This window comes from Xenopus tropicalis, chromosome 6, assembly GCF_000004195.4.
Source record: "Xenopus tropicalis strain Nigerian chromosome 6, UCB_Xtro_10.0, whole genome shotgun sequence".
Lineage (NCBI taxonomy): Eukaryota > Metazoa > Chordata > Amphibia > Anura > Pipidae > Xenopus > Xenopus tropicalis.
The window spans coordinates 42,535,475-42,557,374 of NC_030682.2; the positions used below are offsets into that span (position 1 = coordinate 42,535,475).

Sequence of the window (21,900 nt, forward strand, 5' to 3'; positions counted from 1 at the left end):
GTTCATATATTAGTAATTGTCCCCCATACTTGAAAAAATCCCATGTTGTGTTGCCAAAAGTTCACAAACCACAATTTTCTATAATACCCGCCTGCTCCAAGTAGGTGGTAATTTTCGCACAGACTAATGCGATATTTAGCGCAACTATGTGTTTGTGAATCGTGTTAGTATTATTTCTGTGTGAGAATTAACGCAATGCGTTAAAAGTAACGCCTTGCGATCATGCATTATTTAGCGCATGCGATATGCGACTTAAAGGAACAGTAACACCAAAAAATGAAAGTGTATAAAAGTAACTAAAATATAATGAGCTGCTGCCCTGCACTGGTAAAAGTTGTGTGTTTACTTCAAAAGGTCTACTATAATTTATATAAATAAGCTGCTATGTAGCCATGGAGGCAGCCATTCAAAGGAGAAAAGGCACAGGCACATAGCAGATAACAGATAAAACACTATTGTATTCTACAGAATTTATCTGTTATCTGCTATGTAATCTGTGCCTTTTCTCCTTTTTTCCAGCTTGAATGGCTGCCCCCGTGGCTACACAGCAGCTTATTATATAAATTATAGTAGTGTTACTGTAGCAAACACACCAGTTTTACCAGTGCAGGGCAACAGTGCATTATATTTTTATTACTTTAAAGCTCTCTCATTTTTTGGTGTTACTGTTCCTTTAATGCATGCGATAATACTTTAGCTAATTGCATGTTTTTTTTCGCGTCAATTTTAATGCAAAAAAGCATGCGATACCGCTTAACGCACTTTAGTGAATCAACCCTATAATGTGCACGCATGGTGATAGGTCATGTGGATTAGGGGGTTTTCAAACCATAAAACTAATTCTTGCAAGCAAAGCACTTTGGCGGGGCAGTATCACTACTAGGATTTTCATTTACGTTTAATAACCTGCAGCTGAATCATACCCACTGGGTCTTAAAGCACAGCCAAGGCAGAAAGCTTTTCAGACTCCCAAACCACAGTTTTGCCCTTATTGGGGTTCATCAGTGTCTTGTCAATTTGAGCAAGGAACCGTGATCACTAAATGCAAATGGCAGTACAAGAACCCCAGAGAGCGCTTAGGGCTGTGGCACACGAGGGAGTTTAGTCGCCCGCGTCAAATCTCCCTTGTTGCGGGCGACTAAACTCGATTTACATTTTTGCCGGTGGGATGTCATATCGGGAAGTTTAGTCGCCCACAACAAGGGAGATTTGTCGCGGGCGGCTAAACTCCCTCGTGTGCCAGAGCCCGTACTTTCATTCTTCTTCCCGATCCTTACCTTGAACTGCTACTACATGCATAAGTAATGATTATCATTATTGTCTCTGTATTTTTGCAACATACTTAACTTAAGACCTCTGTTCTCTAACGGTAATGACAATTTTAGTCCAGCAACAATAATAGAGGTAAAGTTTCCATAGACAATAGGGCATGTAAGTAATCTTGATTATAAAATATAACTTGGTGTACACTGAATTGTTTCTATTAAACAAATAAAAAATACATTTCAGAATAATTTGATATAGTGGCAGAATGGCAGGGCATATTTTTGGCTTTAGTCTATATAGCAAATTGCTAACAGTTTGCCACTGTAGAAGTAAGTTGTGCTTTTAGTATGTGTTGCTTTTCTTTGAAGCTCTGTTAGAACTTGAATGGGATGCTGACAGGCAATATAGTTCAAGGTGAAGGAGGTTTGCATTTAAAGAGCACAGGTTAATTCTATTAACCTCCTGCCACTTTGGCTTTTATGTTGTAAAACAATTAGAAAGCTTTAGCATTTTAGTACAAAACCTGGATCAAAACAGTTTCCAGATGTGTTGCAGTAGGGAAATATCTGCCAGTGGATCAGCTTAAATCAGTACACTGCAGTAAACCTATTGATTGCATGTGTTTCTTTGGTTGGAGCAGCCATGCCCAACACAGATCTATTTATGCAGAGTGCATACTGTCTGCACATAAATGACCACCTGAGTGATAACCATTCTCAGCCTTTCTATATAATTATCAGCAAAATATTTTATTTATGTGAGATCTATTGATAAGAGGGCCAAGTGGTGTTGTTTTTGGCACTGATCTAGCCATCAGCGTGCACAGCCAGCTCTTGAAAGAAGCTGTAACGATATGCATTTCATGTGTAATACTTGTGGCAAGTAGTAATGGCCCAAGGGATGCTGCAGGCTACTATACATAAGTGCCTACATATGCAGATCGCACTGTAAGCAACATTGTATGTGAGTATGTCTTAACTTGCATAGCTTTTGCAGCAATGTAGTTAAGAGGAAGAAAACTGTATTTGTATGCATATAATGGACAGATTCTGTACTTTGTTATCTTAATGTTTGGAAATGATATTCCATACAGTAGCAAATGCTCTGGGCTTTTCTAGATAAGGGATCTTTCTGCAATTTGGATCTCTATACTATAATTCTAATAAAACAATTTTTTTAAACATTAAATAAACCCAATAAGATGTTTTTGCACCCAATAAGTATTAATTTATATCTCAGCTGGGATCAAGTACAAGGTTCTGTTTTATTATTGCAGAGAAAAAGGGCCTTGGCCTTCGCGTAACTCGGAGCTTTCTGGATAATGGGTTTCCGAATAAAGGATCCTATACCTGTAATTGAGGCATAAAACAAAGAAGTTAATGATTCATTAGATGCATTTGGTGCTACTGAGAAATGATTTGAACTAAAAGCAGTATATTTGCTATAAAATCCAGCCACTTCTTTCCAAGCAGCTAACTTTCTGTGGCCGTTATAGCAAGGGGTTGCTGGGTGCTGATTATGTACATTCACTGTAGATAGCTCCACCTCTAACTTTAACTTACTTGGGAAATGTGCCTTAAACGGGTGGTTCACCTTTAAGTTAACTTTTAGTATATTATAGAATGTCCAGTTCTTAGCGACCTTTCAATCCTTTTTCATTATTTGTTTTTTATACTTTATTTGCCTTTTTTTTTTTTGACAAAATGGTGTCACTGACCCCAGTAGCCAAAATACCTTTGCTCTGTAATCCGTTTTGTTGTTGTTTTATTACTTATTTTTCTATTCAAATTTATTTATATACCGGTCTCTAATTAAAACCACTTTCTGGTTGCTAAGGTATTTTAAACCATAGCAACCAGATAACTGCTGAAATTCCAAACTAAAGAGTTGCTGAACAAAAAAAGGTATTTTAAAAACACAAAAAATGTAGACCAATAACAAATTGTCTTAGAATATTACTCTCTCCATCATACTAAAAGCTGAACAACCTTTGAAAAATGAAAAACTGACAGTTCTTCACATATCTTCAGTGGGAGTGATGTCATCAGGCATACAGAAGTGGTATTCAAATAACTTGCTGTCTTGTAACAGAGAAATAAATGTGCAGTGGCAGGATTAGAATGAGAAAAAATTGAACAGATGTATATAATTTATTTAAATACATAGTGACCAAGTGTCCTTGAGCTTGCATCCTTTGAGAAATGTGAAATTATTCTCTAACTCCGTGTTAGAGTTCAATAGATAAAATTGTAAAAAATTTAGAAAAAATGTATTTCTACAAGGAGTATGCCTGATTCCCAGTTCTGACTATAATGGGCATATATGTACTAAATGGATCAAAGACATAGACAAAATGTCCATTGATCAAATCAAGAGTAGAAACAAGGGGTGCAGTGTAAAGAGCAAAAGATATATAAAAACTAAAAAGCAAATATAATTAGCAAAAGATAAAAATAGACAGTTGGTGTTCTTGAACCAATACACAGTCCAAATATACGTAGTGTAATGAGATGTATATGCATTGATCGAATAAGCCAAATATGGTCCCTCGTTGGTGGCCAGGTTGGGCAAATATCTGCTTATTTGGCAACCTCTCCAAGCAAGCAGATCTTACTATGTATGGCCAGCTTTAGTAGTGTATTCAGAGCTCCTTGTGGTTTATGCAATACAGGTATGGAATCCCTTATCCAGAAACCTGTTTTTCAAAAAGCTTTAACTTACATATAGGCCATCTCCCATAGACTATATTTTACACAAATGATTCTGACTTTTAAAAAATGATTTCCTCTTTCTCAGTAATTATCAACTACAAGGTAATGTGTTATTATCACAAAGCTGCATGAATTCATATTGGTATCACAATCCTGTAGGGTTTATTTAATGTTTAAATGATTTTAGATTTAAGGTATGGTGATCCAAATTATGGAGCTGCCTTAAGATTCAATCAAGTATATTGGAAAAAAATAACAAATAAAAAAGTGTCTGTTTGCATTTATAATATAGTTTTGAATCCATCTTCTGTTCCTTACTATGTTCTTGATTTGGAGCTCTTTAGCCTACACAACTGAATGAAGCTTTATCCCACTATCAGCTATGATGATGTTATTAAAAGGCAGACATAAAACCAGCTTGCTGTTTATAGTGTTCTGTTGCCCCCTAGTGGTCAGAATATGTGGATTGTTTTGTGAACATTTTTCCACCAGTATAGAAACATGCTGAGAAAAATAACTTTTCAACATTAAACTGTAAAAAATAAAATCAAGAAAAATATACAGCAAGTTTTTGTAAAACGAAATCAAAGCCAATAACATTCCAAGTATGAGCACATCTCTGGGTATATAGTTAAATCATGCAGATGCGTTCCTTGCTACGCAGTCTGCACACTCTTGGTCAAGTGGGATATGCAGTGGAATAGCCGCATGAACTTTCTGTATAGGACTAAATGCTTTGTCTCCTTACTTAAAACCTCTGCATAAAAAATGCCCCCCAAATTTTCCCAGATTCCATCTGTTGCTTTCAAGGTAAAACATATGAAAATGCAAGCAGTTAAGTGTTTCATTGTATTTTCCAGAAGATAATAGTACAGCTTGTGTCTTAACAATAGAGGAACTTAAAAAAAGTAAAACTACAAGACTGAAGCTCACTGAATATGATTGCATGTACAGTTGTCAACTACAGAGACTAAAATATGTGTATTTCCTTCATGGTTACATGTCCTATCTTCCCTTTACATTAACCTTCATAGCTGCTGATAGTTATGGATCCTAGCTTCCTAGCTTATGGGCATGTTTAGTGGTAGGCAGCATACCGTTTGCAAAGAGGAGGAGGAATCTTAGAGACCAGGATTGTTATTAAAAAAAAAAAAAAGTAGCATCAGGTCTTGTAACCCATAACATACAATCTGTTACTTGTCTTTACTGATCATCTGTTTAAAAGAAAAAATCTCATTGGTTTGAACACAATACCAACTTTAAGACTTTTACTACACTACCCAAAGTTTGGAAGAAAAGAAAAAGAAAGAAATGGTTATTTTTTAGTACAAGTTCAGGTCATATTAGGAGATCTAAAAGAAAATTGTGAGTGGGTGAGGGACAAAAGACCTGTGTAACAGAATTTTTGGGTTCATTCCACAGATTGCTTTGCCATTGATTTAAACTTGTTTTTTTCTGTGGGAGGGAAAAAGTGCAAGTATGGTTTGAAGACTTGCTACTTTGTATGTATCTGCTCTACCCCTGGGTGCTTGTAAAAGTTCCTTTCTTAATTACTACAGCTCTGAGCATGATTTTCACAATTAATGAGTAAACACAGCCCCTCATTATATTTTATTGTACTTGAATACTTGGATGCCGTCCAGTACTATTTCAAGAAGTATGGAACACTGCAGGTTAGTCTGACCCTTTCACTGCCAGATGTGCTTTAGAATGTGTATTGCTAGCTCTCCCATTTATTATTTACTTTTTCCAAAGAAGCCTGCAGTTGCTGGTTGGTATTAAATAAATGTAATTAAAACACAATAAATACATTTGACACACATTATGTTATATATTAAAGAGGCAGTACACTCCCTTGTTCAATATGAGTGCGATAAATACAGCTTGTTCTGAACATAGTTTTTGCCTATTTTTGTAACTACATAAAATTGCATATTAGTACACCGATAATTCCCCTACATAATGGACTCCTGCTAACAAAACAGTCACAACAAAGGGTGAAGCGATTTTTATATACTGGTACGCTTATTATCTATCTGGCAAGGACCAAGCATGAAGTAACTTTAGCATCCTTGTTTGACTGTTTCACTTAAGAAATAACAAAAACCATAGATTTTCTGATTAAAACAATAGAGAAAAAGGATGTTCAGCCCAAGCCCTATTCACTGACTTCACATTGAACAAGTTGCTATATAGCCCCCTATAATCGGGTCTTTTAGCAACTCACATAAATATTTCTGGTACATGTTTTTTGCGCCTGCAAAAAATCTGGTGATTTTTTTTTTTTTTTTTTAAAAGGTATTTTTAAGTATTTTCCACTAGACATTCCACATCTAAGTTGAAGTGAGAATAGCCAGAGATTAGATTAAAAATCTAATATAATCAGTCTTGCAAAACCTTGTAACATAGTAACATAGTAAGTTGGGTTGAAAAAAAGACATACGTCCATCACGTTCAACCATAATGCCTATATATAACCTGCCTAACTACTAGTTGATCCAGAGGAAGGCAAAAAACCCCATCTGAAGCCTCTCTAATTTGCCGCAGAGGGGGAAAAAATTCCATCCTGACTCCAAGATGGCAGTCGGACCAGTCCCTGGATCAACTTGTACTAAGAGCTATCTCCAATAACCCTGTATTCCCTCACTTGCTAAGAATCCATCCAGCCCCTTCTTAAAGCTATATAATGTATCAGCCAGCACGACTGATTCTGGGAGGAAATTCCACAACTTCACAGCTCTCACTGTAAAAAATCCTTTCCGAATATTTTAACATAACCTCCCTTCTTCTAAACGGAGTGGGTGCCCTCGTGCCCGTTGGAAGGACCTACTGGTAAATAAAACATTAGAAAGGTTATTATATGACCCCCTTATATATTTATACATAGTTATCATGTCACCTCTTAAGTGCCTCTTCTCCAGTGTAAACAGACCCAACTTGGCCAGTCTTTCTTCATGACTGAGACTTTCCATACCCTTTACCAACTTAGTTGCCCTTCTCTGGACCCTCTCTAACTCAATCATGTCCCGTTTGAGCACTGGAGACCAGAAGTGAACAGCATATTCCAGATGGGGCCTTACCAGTGCTCTGTAAAGGGGAAGAATAACCCCCTCCTCCCTTACAACCTTTAAACTGGTGTCTTTTACTTTTTGGCTTTGCCAGGGATCATGGCAAATGTTCCTGGAACAAAATTATTTGGCTGATGGGAGACAGGAATTTAAAATGGCCGCCATTTTTACTGATAAGCAGGTTACTCATGTCTGCTGGCAGCTTTTTCCTATTCATTTGTATAGGAGATACTATTCTTTGCTGAAAAATGGGTAGCACTCAGGAACCCCAAGGATCACAGTACTGGATTACTATTTGAGTTGCTGTTATCTCTTTTGTGCTAGAGATGATCTGCTTGTCACCTGCCACATTGTACTCCTGGAAATCAGATTGAATAGCTGGTAAATATACCAGGAAGTCACCTCTCTTAACTATGGCATTATTCTGAGATATCATATATGGTGTTTCTGTTAATGATTGTTTCTAGTGAAAGATAGTGTTTGCAAGTCACCACAGATAACCCTCATCTACTCATAAAACAGTAGCTGCCGTTAGTATACTGAGGTCAATAATAGGAACAAGCAACCAACCAGATTTATCCAGCTTTTTATTGTAGTTAACTGGCAAAATAAAAAAAAATTGAGATTAGATAAATAATAGTGAATTGGCTAAAGATACAATAGTACATGGAGCTAGTGGTGGCAGAAACCATCTGAAACTTGGCAATGTGTTTTGTATATAGAGGGGCCAGTGAGTGCACTATGATAGCACTTGTGTCTACCCCTTTGTATCTGAGCCTTTAATGGCTTAATTTGTCTGGTTCCACTGCATAAACTGCAACTTTGCCACAATATATATATATATATATATATATATGCCTATGAATTAATTAAGTAATGAACTAATTCTTCAGCTAATAGGCATTGTTTATTTAATTAATTATTAATGCATTTTTCAGTCATTTCAGTACAGTGGCTCTATATGGGTGGGTGTAATTGTAGGCTACTAATAAGAGGTGGTATCCCACGTATTACACGAGTTGTGCTGAATTTCTATGTTGTATCATATTTATTTCTGTTGGAACCTATAAAAGCTTAGAGCTTTTATTCCGTTGTATTTGATTACAAATAATGAGCTATGCCCTGATATTGTACTTCATTTTTACATTATTTGCAAAAGTAGAAGGTATATGTTACTCATAACTACAATTTTTCTTTATACAGCTATACATTCCTTTACATTAGTGTTATCTGACTTCTTTTCTTTTGTGACAGGAATTGTTTAATGCATCAGAAATCTTAAGAAATGAAAGTGATGAAGCCAAAAGAAAATGTAAGGAGATGTCAGCTAAAATTATTCAGCTAGAAGAAGATATCATGTTGGTGACACAGAAGGCAATAGCAAAAGAAACAGAGTTGGACAGGTAACTTCTGTAAACTGCTGTGAGATTTCACCGAGCTAAATGAGAGTATTAAATGACTCTTCTGAGCACTTAAAAAACCCCTTTATTAAGATGTTATTATATTAGCAGTTTTTGCACTTATACAAATATCATAAATGTGTACCAGGAGTACCCTGTGGTATTGTGCATGGGCAGGGGCAAGGCAGAACAGCAAAAGTTGAAATTACCAATGTAGCAAGCATCTTCTGACACGTCTTTTGTCAATTCTATTTCTACTAATTAATATAAATTGTAAAAATGCTCAGAAGTGCTCCCTGGGCAATCTACCTTGTTATAGAGCATGAATCTTTGATTCTGATTGTTGTTTTTTTTTTTTTTTTTTAAACTTCCTAGCTTGAAAGATAAATTAAAGAAAGTAGTACTGGAGAAAGATCAACTGGAATGTCAGCTGAAATATGAGAAGGATGAAAAAGATCTCTATAAGGTAAAAATATATAATATTCAAATTGTTTGTAGCAACTGCTTAAAGGACAAGGAAAGGTACAATCACTGTGGGTACCAAATGTTAGCTACCCCCCAGTGATTGTAATCACTTACCTTATACCCCAGGCTGGTGCTCCTGTTAGGAGAAAACTGCACCAGCCCAGGTTAGCTGTGAGCCAGCGATCCTCTTCTGTCTTCTACTGCATGAGTGAAAAGATGAACTTTTTTCATCCTACTGCGCATGTGCCGGCCCCAGAATTCAGAAGAATGAGGAGAAACGGAAGAGGATCGCTGGCTCGCAGTTACCCAGATGGAAAGCACTCTCAATGCTCCTCTCACGCACTTGAAAAAGGGATGGATTTACACTGATGCAGCCCACTACAACCTCTCAGTGATATACAGATCAGTCTACTTTAGTCAGGATGCCCTAAGTACCATAAGTGTACTGGCACTCAGGCTGCGAACAACATTCCCCTTCACTTAACTTTGGATCACCTAAAGTAAAATACAGTATTCAAGGCAATCCAACTTAATTGCAGGAAATTGCCTTCTTTTGCATTTTACCAAATTAAGCTCTATTGTTTCTTCCTCCATATCTGACTATTCAGCCCTGAACATCAGTGGACAGTGGGAACGATCTTTTATGCGACGAATGGTCGCACAAAAGATTGTTATTGCTACGTGTATGGCCACCTTTAATTGCAGAAAAAATGTGAAGGAAGGCAATTTCCAGATTTATTGTGTGCAGCAAATCTCCCCATGTGCCAGTTCCCTAAAGGTGCCATACATGGGCAGATTTTAGTTGCTGATTCGGTTCCTTCAGACCAATTCGACAGCTTATCTGCCTGTGTATGGGCACCCCCAACGGGCCTACCTGACCAGTATCTGGCCTAAAATTGGGCAGATCTTGATTGGATAGGTTTGATTTTCCCGTCGGATCACGGACTGCTTTGGCTCGTTAATTCAGTATGGTCTGCTGGGGGTGAGATCACTCCAATTTGCAGATCAGCAGTAAAGTGTTACTTAAGTTTTTTTTAGAGCACAGGTCACATGATTGCACCTTGTTTCATGACGCACATAAAATCTTTGTATTTTGATGACCATGTTTTCCCCATAAAAGTACAGTATTCAAACACACTCTTTAGGATAAATTATTGTTCATGTTGCAATCATATATGTTGCATAATGACTTTTGTACACACTTTTGAGCCAAAAACGAAACCACTAATCTATTTAATGAGTTACACTGGTATCAGGTAATGGCTTGCACAAAGTAGAGAGCATAATGTTACTATCAGACTGGTGCTTATTAGTGTGAAGACATTCTTTGCTACAGTCTGTCTGATGAAGTCAATTTAATAGCTTCACAATAAATTATTTTATATAGCCCTTTTAAAAACATTTTGCATGAGCCAGAAAACAATGGCTTGCAGTGCCAGCAGGTCAGCAACTTCAACTCCCTGTCTCATACTAGAGAGGATTATTCTCAGATGTGTGCACTTCATTAGAAAGAGACATATCTTAATATATTGCTGGCTGCTCTAAAAAAGTAAGGTAGTAAGTAGTTTTATCTGTTTAATACAATATATGTTTAGTTTTTTTTTTACTTTATACCAAGCTTTCATTGTTGCAGTCTTGCAATTATACACACACACACATACACAAAATATACACTGGTTATAAGAAAATGTTATCTTAGTCTAGACTCTAGAGAGATGGTCAGGATGACTAAAGTCTCCTGGTTTGACTCAATAGCACTTAATCTTGTTGGGCCAGGGAATGCAGAATGAAGTTGAAAGTGGGTGGGCCAGTAAATTTGCTTGTGGGAGCACTGTCAGTGTTATCCACCCAGTGGTATTTGCTTGATCAGACAGGGTGCCTTGCTCCATACTTGGGATATTTTGGCACTCTTTGGGAAACTGTAGTTAGTTATGTACACTTGGCAGGCACTTGCAAATCAAAACCAATTCATGTCACAAATAAATATGTAACATTTGATTCACTTTGAGAGGTTTGTGAGAAATAACAGTTTCCACTACATGGCTTGTACAAATGGACCATGTGCTGGTGATTAAAAAGCTATATTTTCACCCATTTTACACTTATTTTAAGTAAATCTTTTCACTGATTTTATGAATAAAAGGAGAAAAAGAGACCTTGACCCCAAAAGAAAGGTTAAAGGATTTATGCTAAAAGTACGAAGGAGCTCTTCAAAGATCTTGGGCTACATATGGAAGAAGTTAGGAAAGGAGACAGTGTGCTTTGAATCATTGTTAGTAAAAGCTCCTCCATTTTTATTTACGTATATACTCTACTGTTGTACAACTGGAAATATATATATATATATATATATATATATATATATATATATATATATATAGGGGCACAGCTTGAAACTAACATATTTAGCCATGCAAATAATTTCCTACTATACAGGAACATCAGATCTCTGGAGGGGGTATGCATCATACATTGTTATTGTACTATTATTTACTTACATGCCTCAGGCTGTAAAATATACAGTGCAGGCTGCCACACCATATAAGGCCTGTGGGTAAAAAAAGCAATTGTTTCAGAGCTTATTTTAGTTGATGTAGAGTGTAAGCAATATGGCACCAAAGCCATAAATGGTGTTTAGAAATAGAATTCTCAAAATCTCACCCCACTAACTTATTATTCCCAGTGGGAATCAAAAATGACAGCAGAGCTAATGTATTACAATATGTAGTTAGACCATAGGGGTCTTTTACAGAACCCTTGGTCACAAGTGCTAGGATGCTAAAGCAGGTATCGCTCTATCCAAGGGGCTAAGTACAAAAAACTGGCATTTTTGACAGTTTCAGTTCTGAGTTGCAAAGGACCCCTAACATTTTGATACACTATTAGTCAAGTGTTTTATTGGCGTCTCCATAGTTTTTTAGTGGTAAAACAAAATCTTCATCAATAAATACCTGTTAAGAACATTAATGATATTTGATACTCTTTTGGCCATTTCGTATTGTTTTTTTAATTCATAGGTTCATTTGAAGAATACAGAGATTGAAAACACCAAGCTGCTAACTGAGGTCCAGACATTAAAGAACTTGGATACAAACAAAGAAAATCTGATTTCCCACTACAAGGAAGAGCTTGGCAAGCTGCAGATTTGTCTAGCTGATAAAGAAAAAATGAATAAAGAACTTCTGCAGAATTCTTCAAATAAAGTGAGAACAGTGGAATTAGGCTAGAATTACAGCCCAAGCAATATATGGATTGTTCTGGTGCAGACATATTGGAAACAATATAAAAAAACAAAAACAAATGGGTCAATCCCGGGAAGTTATAAAGTGAAAACAGTTGTCTTTCTTAGGTTGAAATGTGGGTCCTTACTTGGGACCTTTCGTGAGACCTGCTTGTGAAATGATTAGCAGGCAATTGACAAGAGATATTTGGGAGGGCATAGATAGGAAACAGGTGTGCCACCCCCTGCTTACTTTTCTTTGCCTTGTTTTCAGTGATAAAGTGCCACCTGAGGCAAGTAGATGGCAGTAGGGCCTCTGATAGAGACCTATGGCATTAAGAAGCAATCACTGACATAAACATTTGGCTGGCAAGATACATGCATGCTTGTGGAAACTCAGCTAGCATACAAAGACTAAAAGAATGCTATTTGTCATTGTAAAGGTTATAAATAAAGACCTTGATTATAATTTTGTTTAGGGGCCATAACCATAAATTCTATATTTTTGCCTTTGTAGCAATAAATAATGCCAAATATGTAATACTTAGGGGCACATTTACTAACCCACGAACGGGCCGAATGCGTCCGATTAACGCTACGAAAAAAGCGCAACTTTTCGCGCAAGTTTTAACGCTACAAAAAAATTGCAACTTTCGGAATGGCTACGAAAAACTCGCGTTTTTCCGCGCAAATCGTATTGGTAACGAAAAAGTCGCGATCATTTCCGAAAAGTCGTAAAGGCGCCGAAAAAATCGCAAAAAATACGAAAAAGTCGCAAAATGTTCGTTTTCAAATCGGATTTTTCCAATTCGGACTCGGATTCGACCCATAGTAAATGTGCCCCTTAGGGAAGAGTCCAGAATTTTGGCCAAATACAGGTATAGGACCCGTTATCCTGAATGCTCGGGACCAAGGGTATTCCGCATAAGGGGTCTTTCCGTAATTTGGATCTCCATACCTTAAGTCTACTTAAAAAATCAATAAACCATTTATTAAACCCAACAGGATTATTTTGCACCCAATAAGGATTATTTATATCTTAGTTGGGATCAATTACATGGTACTGTTTTATTACTACAGAGGAAAAGGAAATCGGTTTTAAAATTCTGAATTATTTGATTAAAATGGAGTCTATGGGAGACAGGCTTTCTGTAATTCTGAACTTTCTGGATAATGGGTTTCCGGATAAGGGATCCCATACCTGTACAGAATCCTTTACAAAATTTTGGCTGAATACCAAACTGAATTTGAGCCCCAATTTCATGCATGTTCAGTTTTGAGAAAATTTTAATTAATTTTGGGCAAAAAATGGATTGAGTTGTTCAGTTGGGTTGAGCTTTGGCAGAGATTTGTGCTAAAAGATAAAAAATCTGGCTACATTCTGAACCAAATCCTGTATTTAATGCATGACTTGTATTAACAATGTGCTGCCTTCTTTTTCTGTTATTTTTGCTTTAAATATTTGTGTTTTTAAAATAATTCTGTTGTATATAACTGTACAGGTATGGGACCTCTTATCCATAATGCTAGGGACCTGGGGTTTTCCGGATAAGGGATCTTTCTGTAATTTGGATCTCCGTCTCCGTAACTTAAGTCTGCTAAAAATCATTTAAATATTGAATGAACCCAATAGGATGGTTTGCCTGCAATAAGGATTAATTATATTTTTTAAAAATTAGAATTATTTGCTTATAATGGAGTCTATGGCACATGGCCTTTCCGTAATTCGGAACTTTCTGGATAACCAATTTCCGGATAAGGGATTCCAACCTGTAGTCCTATTTGATGGCTCAATTTTCCCCCAGACAGAAATAATAAGGGCATGGTTGTTGGTCTTCTACCCAGGCATTAGGCATTTAATCTGCTTCTTTATAAGAGAACTCTTCCAAAACAAAATGTGTTAAACAGCCCAAATTACAATCATGAAAACAATCAAGAAATGATCAGAAAAAAAGTTTTTTTAGAAAGTTCTGAATTATGGGAAGGCTATCTCCCATAGACTCCATTTTAGTTCACATTTTTAAAAATGATTTCTTTTTTCTCTGTAAAAATAAAACCATACCTTATACTTGATCCCAAATAGGATATAATTAATCAATATTGGAGGTAGAATTTTCCTACTGGGTATATTTAATGTTTAAATATTTTTTTAATAGATTTAAAGTATGGAGACCCAAATTACAGAAAGACCCCCTTATTTGGAAAACCCCAGGTCTTGGTCCTATACCTCTATACTGAAAAGTTGCTTAAAATTATGTTTATTTTCAGAAAGCTTAAGTTGTGTTTGGGTGGAGTTCCCCTTTAACATTCATGCCATTAAATCTTATGTTTTTGTATTTTTATGGGATGTATTTGTATTGTATATAAAAACAGATTTGTTGACAGATAACCAGACAGTTTACTGTATGGGCCATGAATGTATCTCAAATAGTTTGAGCCTTTATACAAGGGTATCTTAATTAAGATACTCGTCACTGCAGATTTCACACATTCAATAAAAATGTTAATCAAAAAATACCGTATAAAACCGAAAACACTTCTTATCAGCTTATGACAAGTAATGATTTGAACTGTATGGTCTTTGCATACTATGCTGTTGTGCAACTGTTATATAATGCAATGCTTTTGTTTTATTTTATTTGCTTAATCTGATTTGATCTTATTTTGTTTTAAATATTTTATAAGGAGGATATCGCCTTTTTAAAGCAACAGCTACGAAAATTGGAGGATCAACACCAAGCCAGCAGACAAGAAGTCTCTTTAATGTCTAGGGAATTGAGTGAGGCAGTAAATAAACGTGATAAAACCATGGCCGATCTCCACTCAGCCCGTCTTGACACAGACAGTGTGAGGATGCAACTGGCTGATGCTTTGGCTCAACTAAGTATGCGAGATGAGCAACAGCAGAAGTCCAACCCTTTTGCTAAAAAGGACCAGGTAAAACAGACAGAAAAGACAAATATTCATTCAGATTCACCAGTCCGAAAGTAGCAAGCACTTAAATGAATTGGGGTCTCCAGTAGTAATGTCAAATACGCTTGGATGTAACTTGTAATTAGTTTGGGTGTGACTTGTAATTTGCAGGTTATTGCTTAGTTGGTTCTGGTTGATAATTTAGAATATCCTCCTTACATAGTTAATGTGAGTTGAAAAAAGACAAAAGTTCAACCCCTCCAAATGGCCCCCAGTGCATATACACATACCTATAAAGACCTAACAATATACAAAAAAAAAAAATTATATATATATATATATCTGTTCCAGTAACGGCACTCACCAATCGCAAGCCACACGCCGGGTGCTCACCAAACGTATTCACATAGCTGCAGCAGAAAGCACTCACGGCTCCGATTTGTGCAAAAGTATCAAAAGTTTTATTGCTCCACGCTCACATGATGTGAGCGTGGAGCAATAAAACTTTTGATACTTTTGCACAAATCGGAGCCGTGAGTGCTTTCTGCTGCAGCTATGTGTATGTGTGTATATATATATATATATATATATATACCTCACTGTCCTCGGAGTTGAGAAGTTGACCAGTTATGGAAAATCCTCAGAGTGCTGACATTTATTCCATTTGAAGATTGCTCTGCTCTAGCACCAAGGTATAGAAAATCTTTTTTGGAGTGCTCCCTATTTTGGACTTTGTATTTTCAGATGGTTGTTTTCAGCTTTCTGAGGGTAAGCACCCACCTCTATTTTTCCGACTTTAAAGGAATTTTTATGGCCCTTCCTTTGGGCCGTCTACATGCAATATTTTGAAGTTTTCTGTTTGTCCCCATTTCTTGCTTGATCATTGGTGAAATTACGGAACTAAAACGATAACACGCATTTCTTCTGAACACACTGATTTACCTACATCGCTCACCCCTACTACCCACTGGCTAATGGAAGGCAGCGGCTCGCAACTAACATTTGAAGTTGATACTAGCACGGACTTCACCTTCACCCCACAGGATGCAGACAAAATTCTGTTTACTGAAACTCCATTGGACATTGCTACAAACAAACCTGATATCGATATATACCATGATCTACTAAATTTGAAGAAGAAGGAGTTAGACCTTCAACTACACGGTATCTATCTCTCTAACTATCATAGACAAAGACTTATCCCACGGGGTTTTAGGATTAATAACATCCCCACCATTGGTCGCAGTAACCCAGAGTTTTGCAGTAAGTGGTGCGGTATATTGAACCATTGCTCATTTGACCTGCTATTGCTAGTGGTAGAACAAGTTGGGAAGGAACTGGTATCTATACGGGCAGACATTAACACATTAGAGCTACAGCACCTAGAATCCCTCAGGGCAGACACTACTTCCGACTGGATACACAAACTACAAACAAATATTGACAAATACAAACAAGATCTAACTAATTTCAAACAGAAAAAACTACACAAAGTGGCAGATGACTATAAACACAAGAGGGTTTATGGGTGGCTATTGGGTCTAAGACCAGGCGACCAAGGAAGGAGACCTATTAGACGTAAAAGACTCCCCAGATCCCTAGCAACTGTAGACAGTTCGGATCAGTCTACTGACTCGGACACTGGGAACACCAACAACCCTGGCAATAGGCCTTTTTTAGGGGTGACCACAAGATCAAAGAAAGAAGGAGGAGACCTACCAGGAGAGGGGGTCACAAGTGTAAGGGGGAAGCCTCCAAAGGGGAAGAAAACATAGTTTTCAATTTGAGCAGACATATCCTCACACCGGGTGAGTCCTCATTATTGTGCAAGGGTCTTTCCTTTGTACCTAGCACTATACCCAATACATTTGATACTTCAGTAGACATTTACAAGTTTCAGAGGAAACTTAGGCTGAAAGAACACTTTAGAAACACACCTAGGGATACACAACCCCCCTTTAGGGCTAAAAGCCACTTTGAGCCCCCTAATACCCCAGCGGCAGTACGTACTTTCGGTAAAGTTCTTAATTTAGAAGCCAAAGCTATGGCTAAAAGTACACGGTCCTATCCCAATCTATCAATAGCAGAACGCCGAGCGATTAAAACTCTCCAGGAGGATACAAACTTAGTAATTAGGCCCGCAGACAAGGGTGGGTCCATTGTACTATTGGATTATGGTTACTACAGGGATGAACTGTTAGGACAATTGAGAGACTCTACCACATACAAACTTCTCCCGGGGGACCCCACTAGCAAATTCAAAAGGGAATTGGACTCCCTTACATCCTCCGCCCTGAATGCAGGGTGGATTGACTTAGGTACTGCCCAATACATGAACATTGAATATCCACGCATACCTATAATCTACACGCTACCAAAGATACACAAGTCCCTCTCAGCACCCCCAGGTCGACCCATCATCTCGGCAGTAGGCTCACTATACCAATCTGTTGCCACCTACATCGATTTTTATTTGCAACCTCTAGTTAAATCCATGCAATCATACACTAGGGACTCTACCCATGTCATACAAAGGCTTAAGGATCTTAGCGACATCCCTGACAATAGCCTACTAGTCACCATGGATGTTAAGAGCCTATACACAGTGATACCCCATGACCAAGGGGTATGGGCGACACGTAAAGCTCTTCTGCAGAATCCCCCTACAAACCCACCCATCGAATTCCTGCTACAACTCCTGGAACTGACTCTGACCAGAAATTACTTCCGCTTTGAAAGCTCTTTTTATCTCCAGGTGTCAGGCACCGCGATGGGCAGTGCCCTGGCACCATCCTATGCCAACTTATTTATGCACCACTTTGAAGAGGCACACATCCTCCCCCTAATAGGCAACTCTATTCTCTCTTATTTTCGCTACATTGATGATCTCTTCCTCATTTGGAAGGGGGATCTAGACAGCCTACTACAGTTCCATCTGGAACTAAACTCTCTGGACAGCCCCATTAAACTCACTTTGAACTATCATGAGGACAATGTCGACTTTCTAGACCTAAACATCTACAAGACTGAATCAGGACTCGGGACCAGACTCTTCCGAAAACCTACCGACCGTAATTCCATACTACACGCCACGAGCCACCACCCCCCCGCCACCATCAGGGGTATCCCTTATTCCCAATTTTTGCGGGTCATGAGGAATAATAGCTCACCCAATACAGCCAAAATCCAACTAGATGAGATGTATAACAGGTTTCGTGAAAGAGGCTACACCGATACCCAGCTTCAACCCCAGATGCAAAGGGCGCTCCTACACACACAGGACGAGTTAATCTCCAAGAAAAAACCGGAGGTATCCCGAACACCTCCCCTAATTTTCACTACCACATACAGTGCTACATCATCATCTCTCTCAAAAAGCATCCGGAGGAATTGGCCAATGATCAATCAGGACGAGACCTTATCTCTGCACCTTTCTGATCAACCGATGCTGGGATACAGAAGAGGCAGCAGTTTGAGAGACCGATTAGTCAAAACAGATTTTAAGGGACCCCCAAAAACCCCGATGGATTGGCTCTCTAAACAGAAGAAATTGGGCTGCTACAAATGTCCTGACTGTACCACATGCAGATGCTTACTGACTGGCCCCAACTTCCCTCACCCCCTCACAGGTAAAAGACTTAAAATCAACCACAGATTAACCTGCACCTCGACTTATGTTATTTACATCATTACCTGCCCATGTGGTATGTACTACGTGGGGAAAACCATCACTACTCTACGTGACCGGATTGCAAACCACCGCTCTGAAGTGAGTAGAGCACTGAAAGATGGCAAGGCAGACCAACCAGTCGCAAGACACTTTCTTAATATGAAACATCCTCTACCCACCTTCAGATGTATGGCCATAGACTTTCAGCCCCCCTTACCAAGAGGAGGAAATAGGGACCTGGCCTTACTACAAAGAGAATCCAGGTGGATCCACAAACTGGACTGTGTATCCCCGAAGGGCCTTAATGAAACATTGCCACTTGGATGCTTTATTTGAACATCCCCATGTGACCCTTACTACACTGTGACTTCCTTTTGATCTGGCTGTAATACTAATGGCTCGACTGATCTATCATGTCTCTTTATGTAACACCTGCGGTTCTGCTTTATTTACAGTTGCCCTGGTTAGCTACATTATGTGTATGACACAATGTGACCTCTCTATCCCTCCAAGTTTCAAGGCCAGTCCGGGATGCTCACTCTGCTGGAACTGAATTAAGTCCTATTTTGCTCCCTCTCTATCGGTCTGTCTAAGAAATGCGTTCTGTTTGTTTTAACTAACATGAGATCATGTTTTCTACTCCCATGTTTAACATTGTATCTATCCGTTCACTATATGTTTCCCTTCTCTTCTCTCTCATGGTGTGTACTCTGTACAAATCCTCTGTCTCCCACTAGCCAAACACATCCCCTCATCATGGTTCGCAAAAGGGGACAGCCGTTTCCCGATTACTCTCCCTATTAGCACCTCATGCGGATGAGGCAATGTGCCTGGATAGCAACCCTATATTGAATATACCCCGCGGGGGATATCTATTTTTACAAGATGTGCACGGTATGGGACATGCCCCGCGTGGGGCAACGTATTTGCCAGGCTGGCATTTCCTTTAAAGAGGCTTGTCTTCCTACTAAACAAACACCCCGCCATGTGGACCTGACTCTGGGCTACCGCTACTCGGTTTTTACCGAGTAACGGGATCCCCCGTCAGTCCCCGATTGAAGCGCTGCGGTAGCGCCTACTCACTGGGGTCGATGTACTATGAGCTTTGCCCAGGAGGGGGAGTATTTCCGTGTTTCAACACGGCATCTCTACCCACCTTATTTGCATAGCAACGCCGCAACACGGCGTCTCTACGTGCCTCACTGGCCTAGCAACGCCTGGCTTCCCTGTTGCCATCTTCGTGTACGCGCTATCCTGCCTCGCAGTACAATGAGCGGTTCGCTGTCCGGCACCCCAGATATGATCGGCTGTAAGTAAAGTCTATGGTTATGTGTTACAGAGGGGCTATAGAGTCAGAGCGACCGAATAATCACACACACACCTACCACTTTATTATTTTATCTATGTTTGTCACTCACTCTGACACTATCCTGTCGGTTGCGTTGTTTACTTTCTGTTGCTTAGCAACACTATCTCTTGGCGCCATTTCCCCTTTAAAAACGCTGACATGTATGTTCTCTTGTTATATTCCCTGACGAAAGTCCCAGCGAGGACTGAAACGTTGGTAATAAATACTCACCTTTGCAAATATACTAGCCTTGATGACTTCTTTGACCAGTTATGGAAAATCCTCAGAGTGCTGACATTTATTCCATTTGAAGATTGCTCTGCTCTAGCACCAAGGTATAGAAAATCTTTTTTGGAGTGCTCCCTATTTTGGACTTTATATATATATATATATATACCACTGAAAAGGTATGAGATAGAGTAGAATAAAAAACTGCCATCACATCACTTGAAAAAGCATTCCACAACCTCACTGTCCTCGGAGTTGAGAAGCATTTTTGCTGCTTCAAATGAGAAGAAATGAGTTCCTCAAGTCTAAAGGCATGGCCCCTTGTTTTTTGTTATTTTCTTTAAATAGGAAAAGACCCACTTCCTGCCTATATTATACTTGTAAGGCTAATGGCACATCCTTTGCTCCAATCTGCCTTCCCCTATGACTGCACCTGGAGCCACTGCATTAGCCTGGGCATGCTAAGTGGATTCCAAAATGCTCAAGATTGAGATGTGCGGGTATGCATTTAGCCACTGAAATTTGCTCTGTGTGCCTTTTAACCCGGCCGACACTGTGGTCCCCACAGGGCTTGACAGATTGAAGCATAGGAGCCTATGAGAATCAGCTTGGTGTGTCCATAGTCTAAAGAGTAATCATTTCCCCTTGCAGGTGCCCTTCCTCCCTCCAGTTAAATATAATTAATCCTCCAGATTAATATCATTAAGAGTTGGGCTAGAAATTTCACAGCATACTGAAGGCAATGCCCTGTTTTATTCAAGACAGCAATTTATTTGCTTTAGTAGCCACTGACTGACACCACCTAGAGTTACACAATTTATCCAACTGCCAGTTTGCTGCTCAGTTCTCTAATTTATTAAGATCTCTTGCAAAGTGGCAGCATCCAAGCATGAGACGTATTGTTTTGCACAATTTAGCATCATTATCAAAAACTGAGATAGTACCAACCTCAAGGTCATTAATAAATAAATGGAGCAAGGAAGAACCAGGAACCAAGGACCCTTCAGTACTCCACCACAGCACGGGTCAATTAGATTGCATCCACTGCCTCCCCAGTAGCTCCTGCTCTCCTCTTCATAGAATGCAATTACATGTTTTATTAGATATGTTGCATGTAATACCACAAACTCATATTATAGGTAAGGTATCTCTTGTCAGGAATCCAAAAAGCTCCAAATTATGAAGAGGCCATCTCCCGTAATGTATATTTTGAGATAATGATAATGGATCCAAACTTGGCTATATAAATGCATATTTGTGACAAAACAATCTTATGTGGTTAAGTAATGTGTAATTTTTTTTAGTAGATTTCTCTATCCAGAGAACCTATTCTGTATAACAGATCCCATGCTGTGATTTTACGTATATGCCAGTATCTTAACCCTTTTTACTCCCTAGAAAAAAAACTTTCCAACTTCTGATGCCAAACTAACAGGTCCATAGTTTCAGGTTGAGAGTGGGATCCCTTTTTAAATATTGCATTAGCTATTTACCATTCCATGCCAGATATAAAATGATTCTGGAAATATAGTTGTTAGCAACTCAGTTTAACACTTATTTGTCGTCATTATGGTGACATAACTGGTTAGGTGCTATTAGGAAAAAGTAGGA

At 38.6% G+C, this 21,900-nt stretch overlaps 1 protein-coding gene across 4 annotated transcripts in view; it reads left to right on the plus strand.

Moving 5' to 3' along the window:
- The window catches only part of tax1bp1 (Tax1 binding protein 1), a 60,521-nt gene that overhangs the window by 20,788 nt on the left and 17,833 nt on the right, over positions 1 to 21,900 (plus strand). For all 4 annotated transcript variants that reach the window (XM_031903295.1, NM_203916.1, XM_031903297.1 and 1 more), the window contains 4 exon segments: positions 8,300 to 8,448; positions 8,821 to 8,911; positions 11,928 to 12,113; positions 14,816 to 15,067. In XM_031903295.1, the coding sequence (XP_031759155.1) occupies positions 8,300 to 8,448; positions 8,821 to 8,911; positions 11,928 to 12,113; positions 14,816 to 15,067 (678 nt within the window).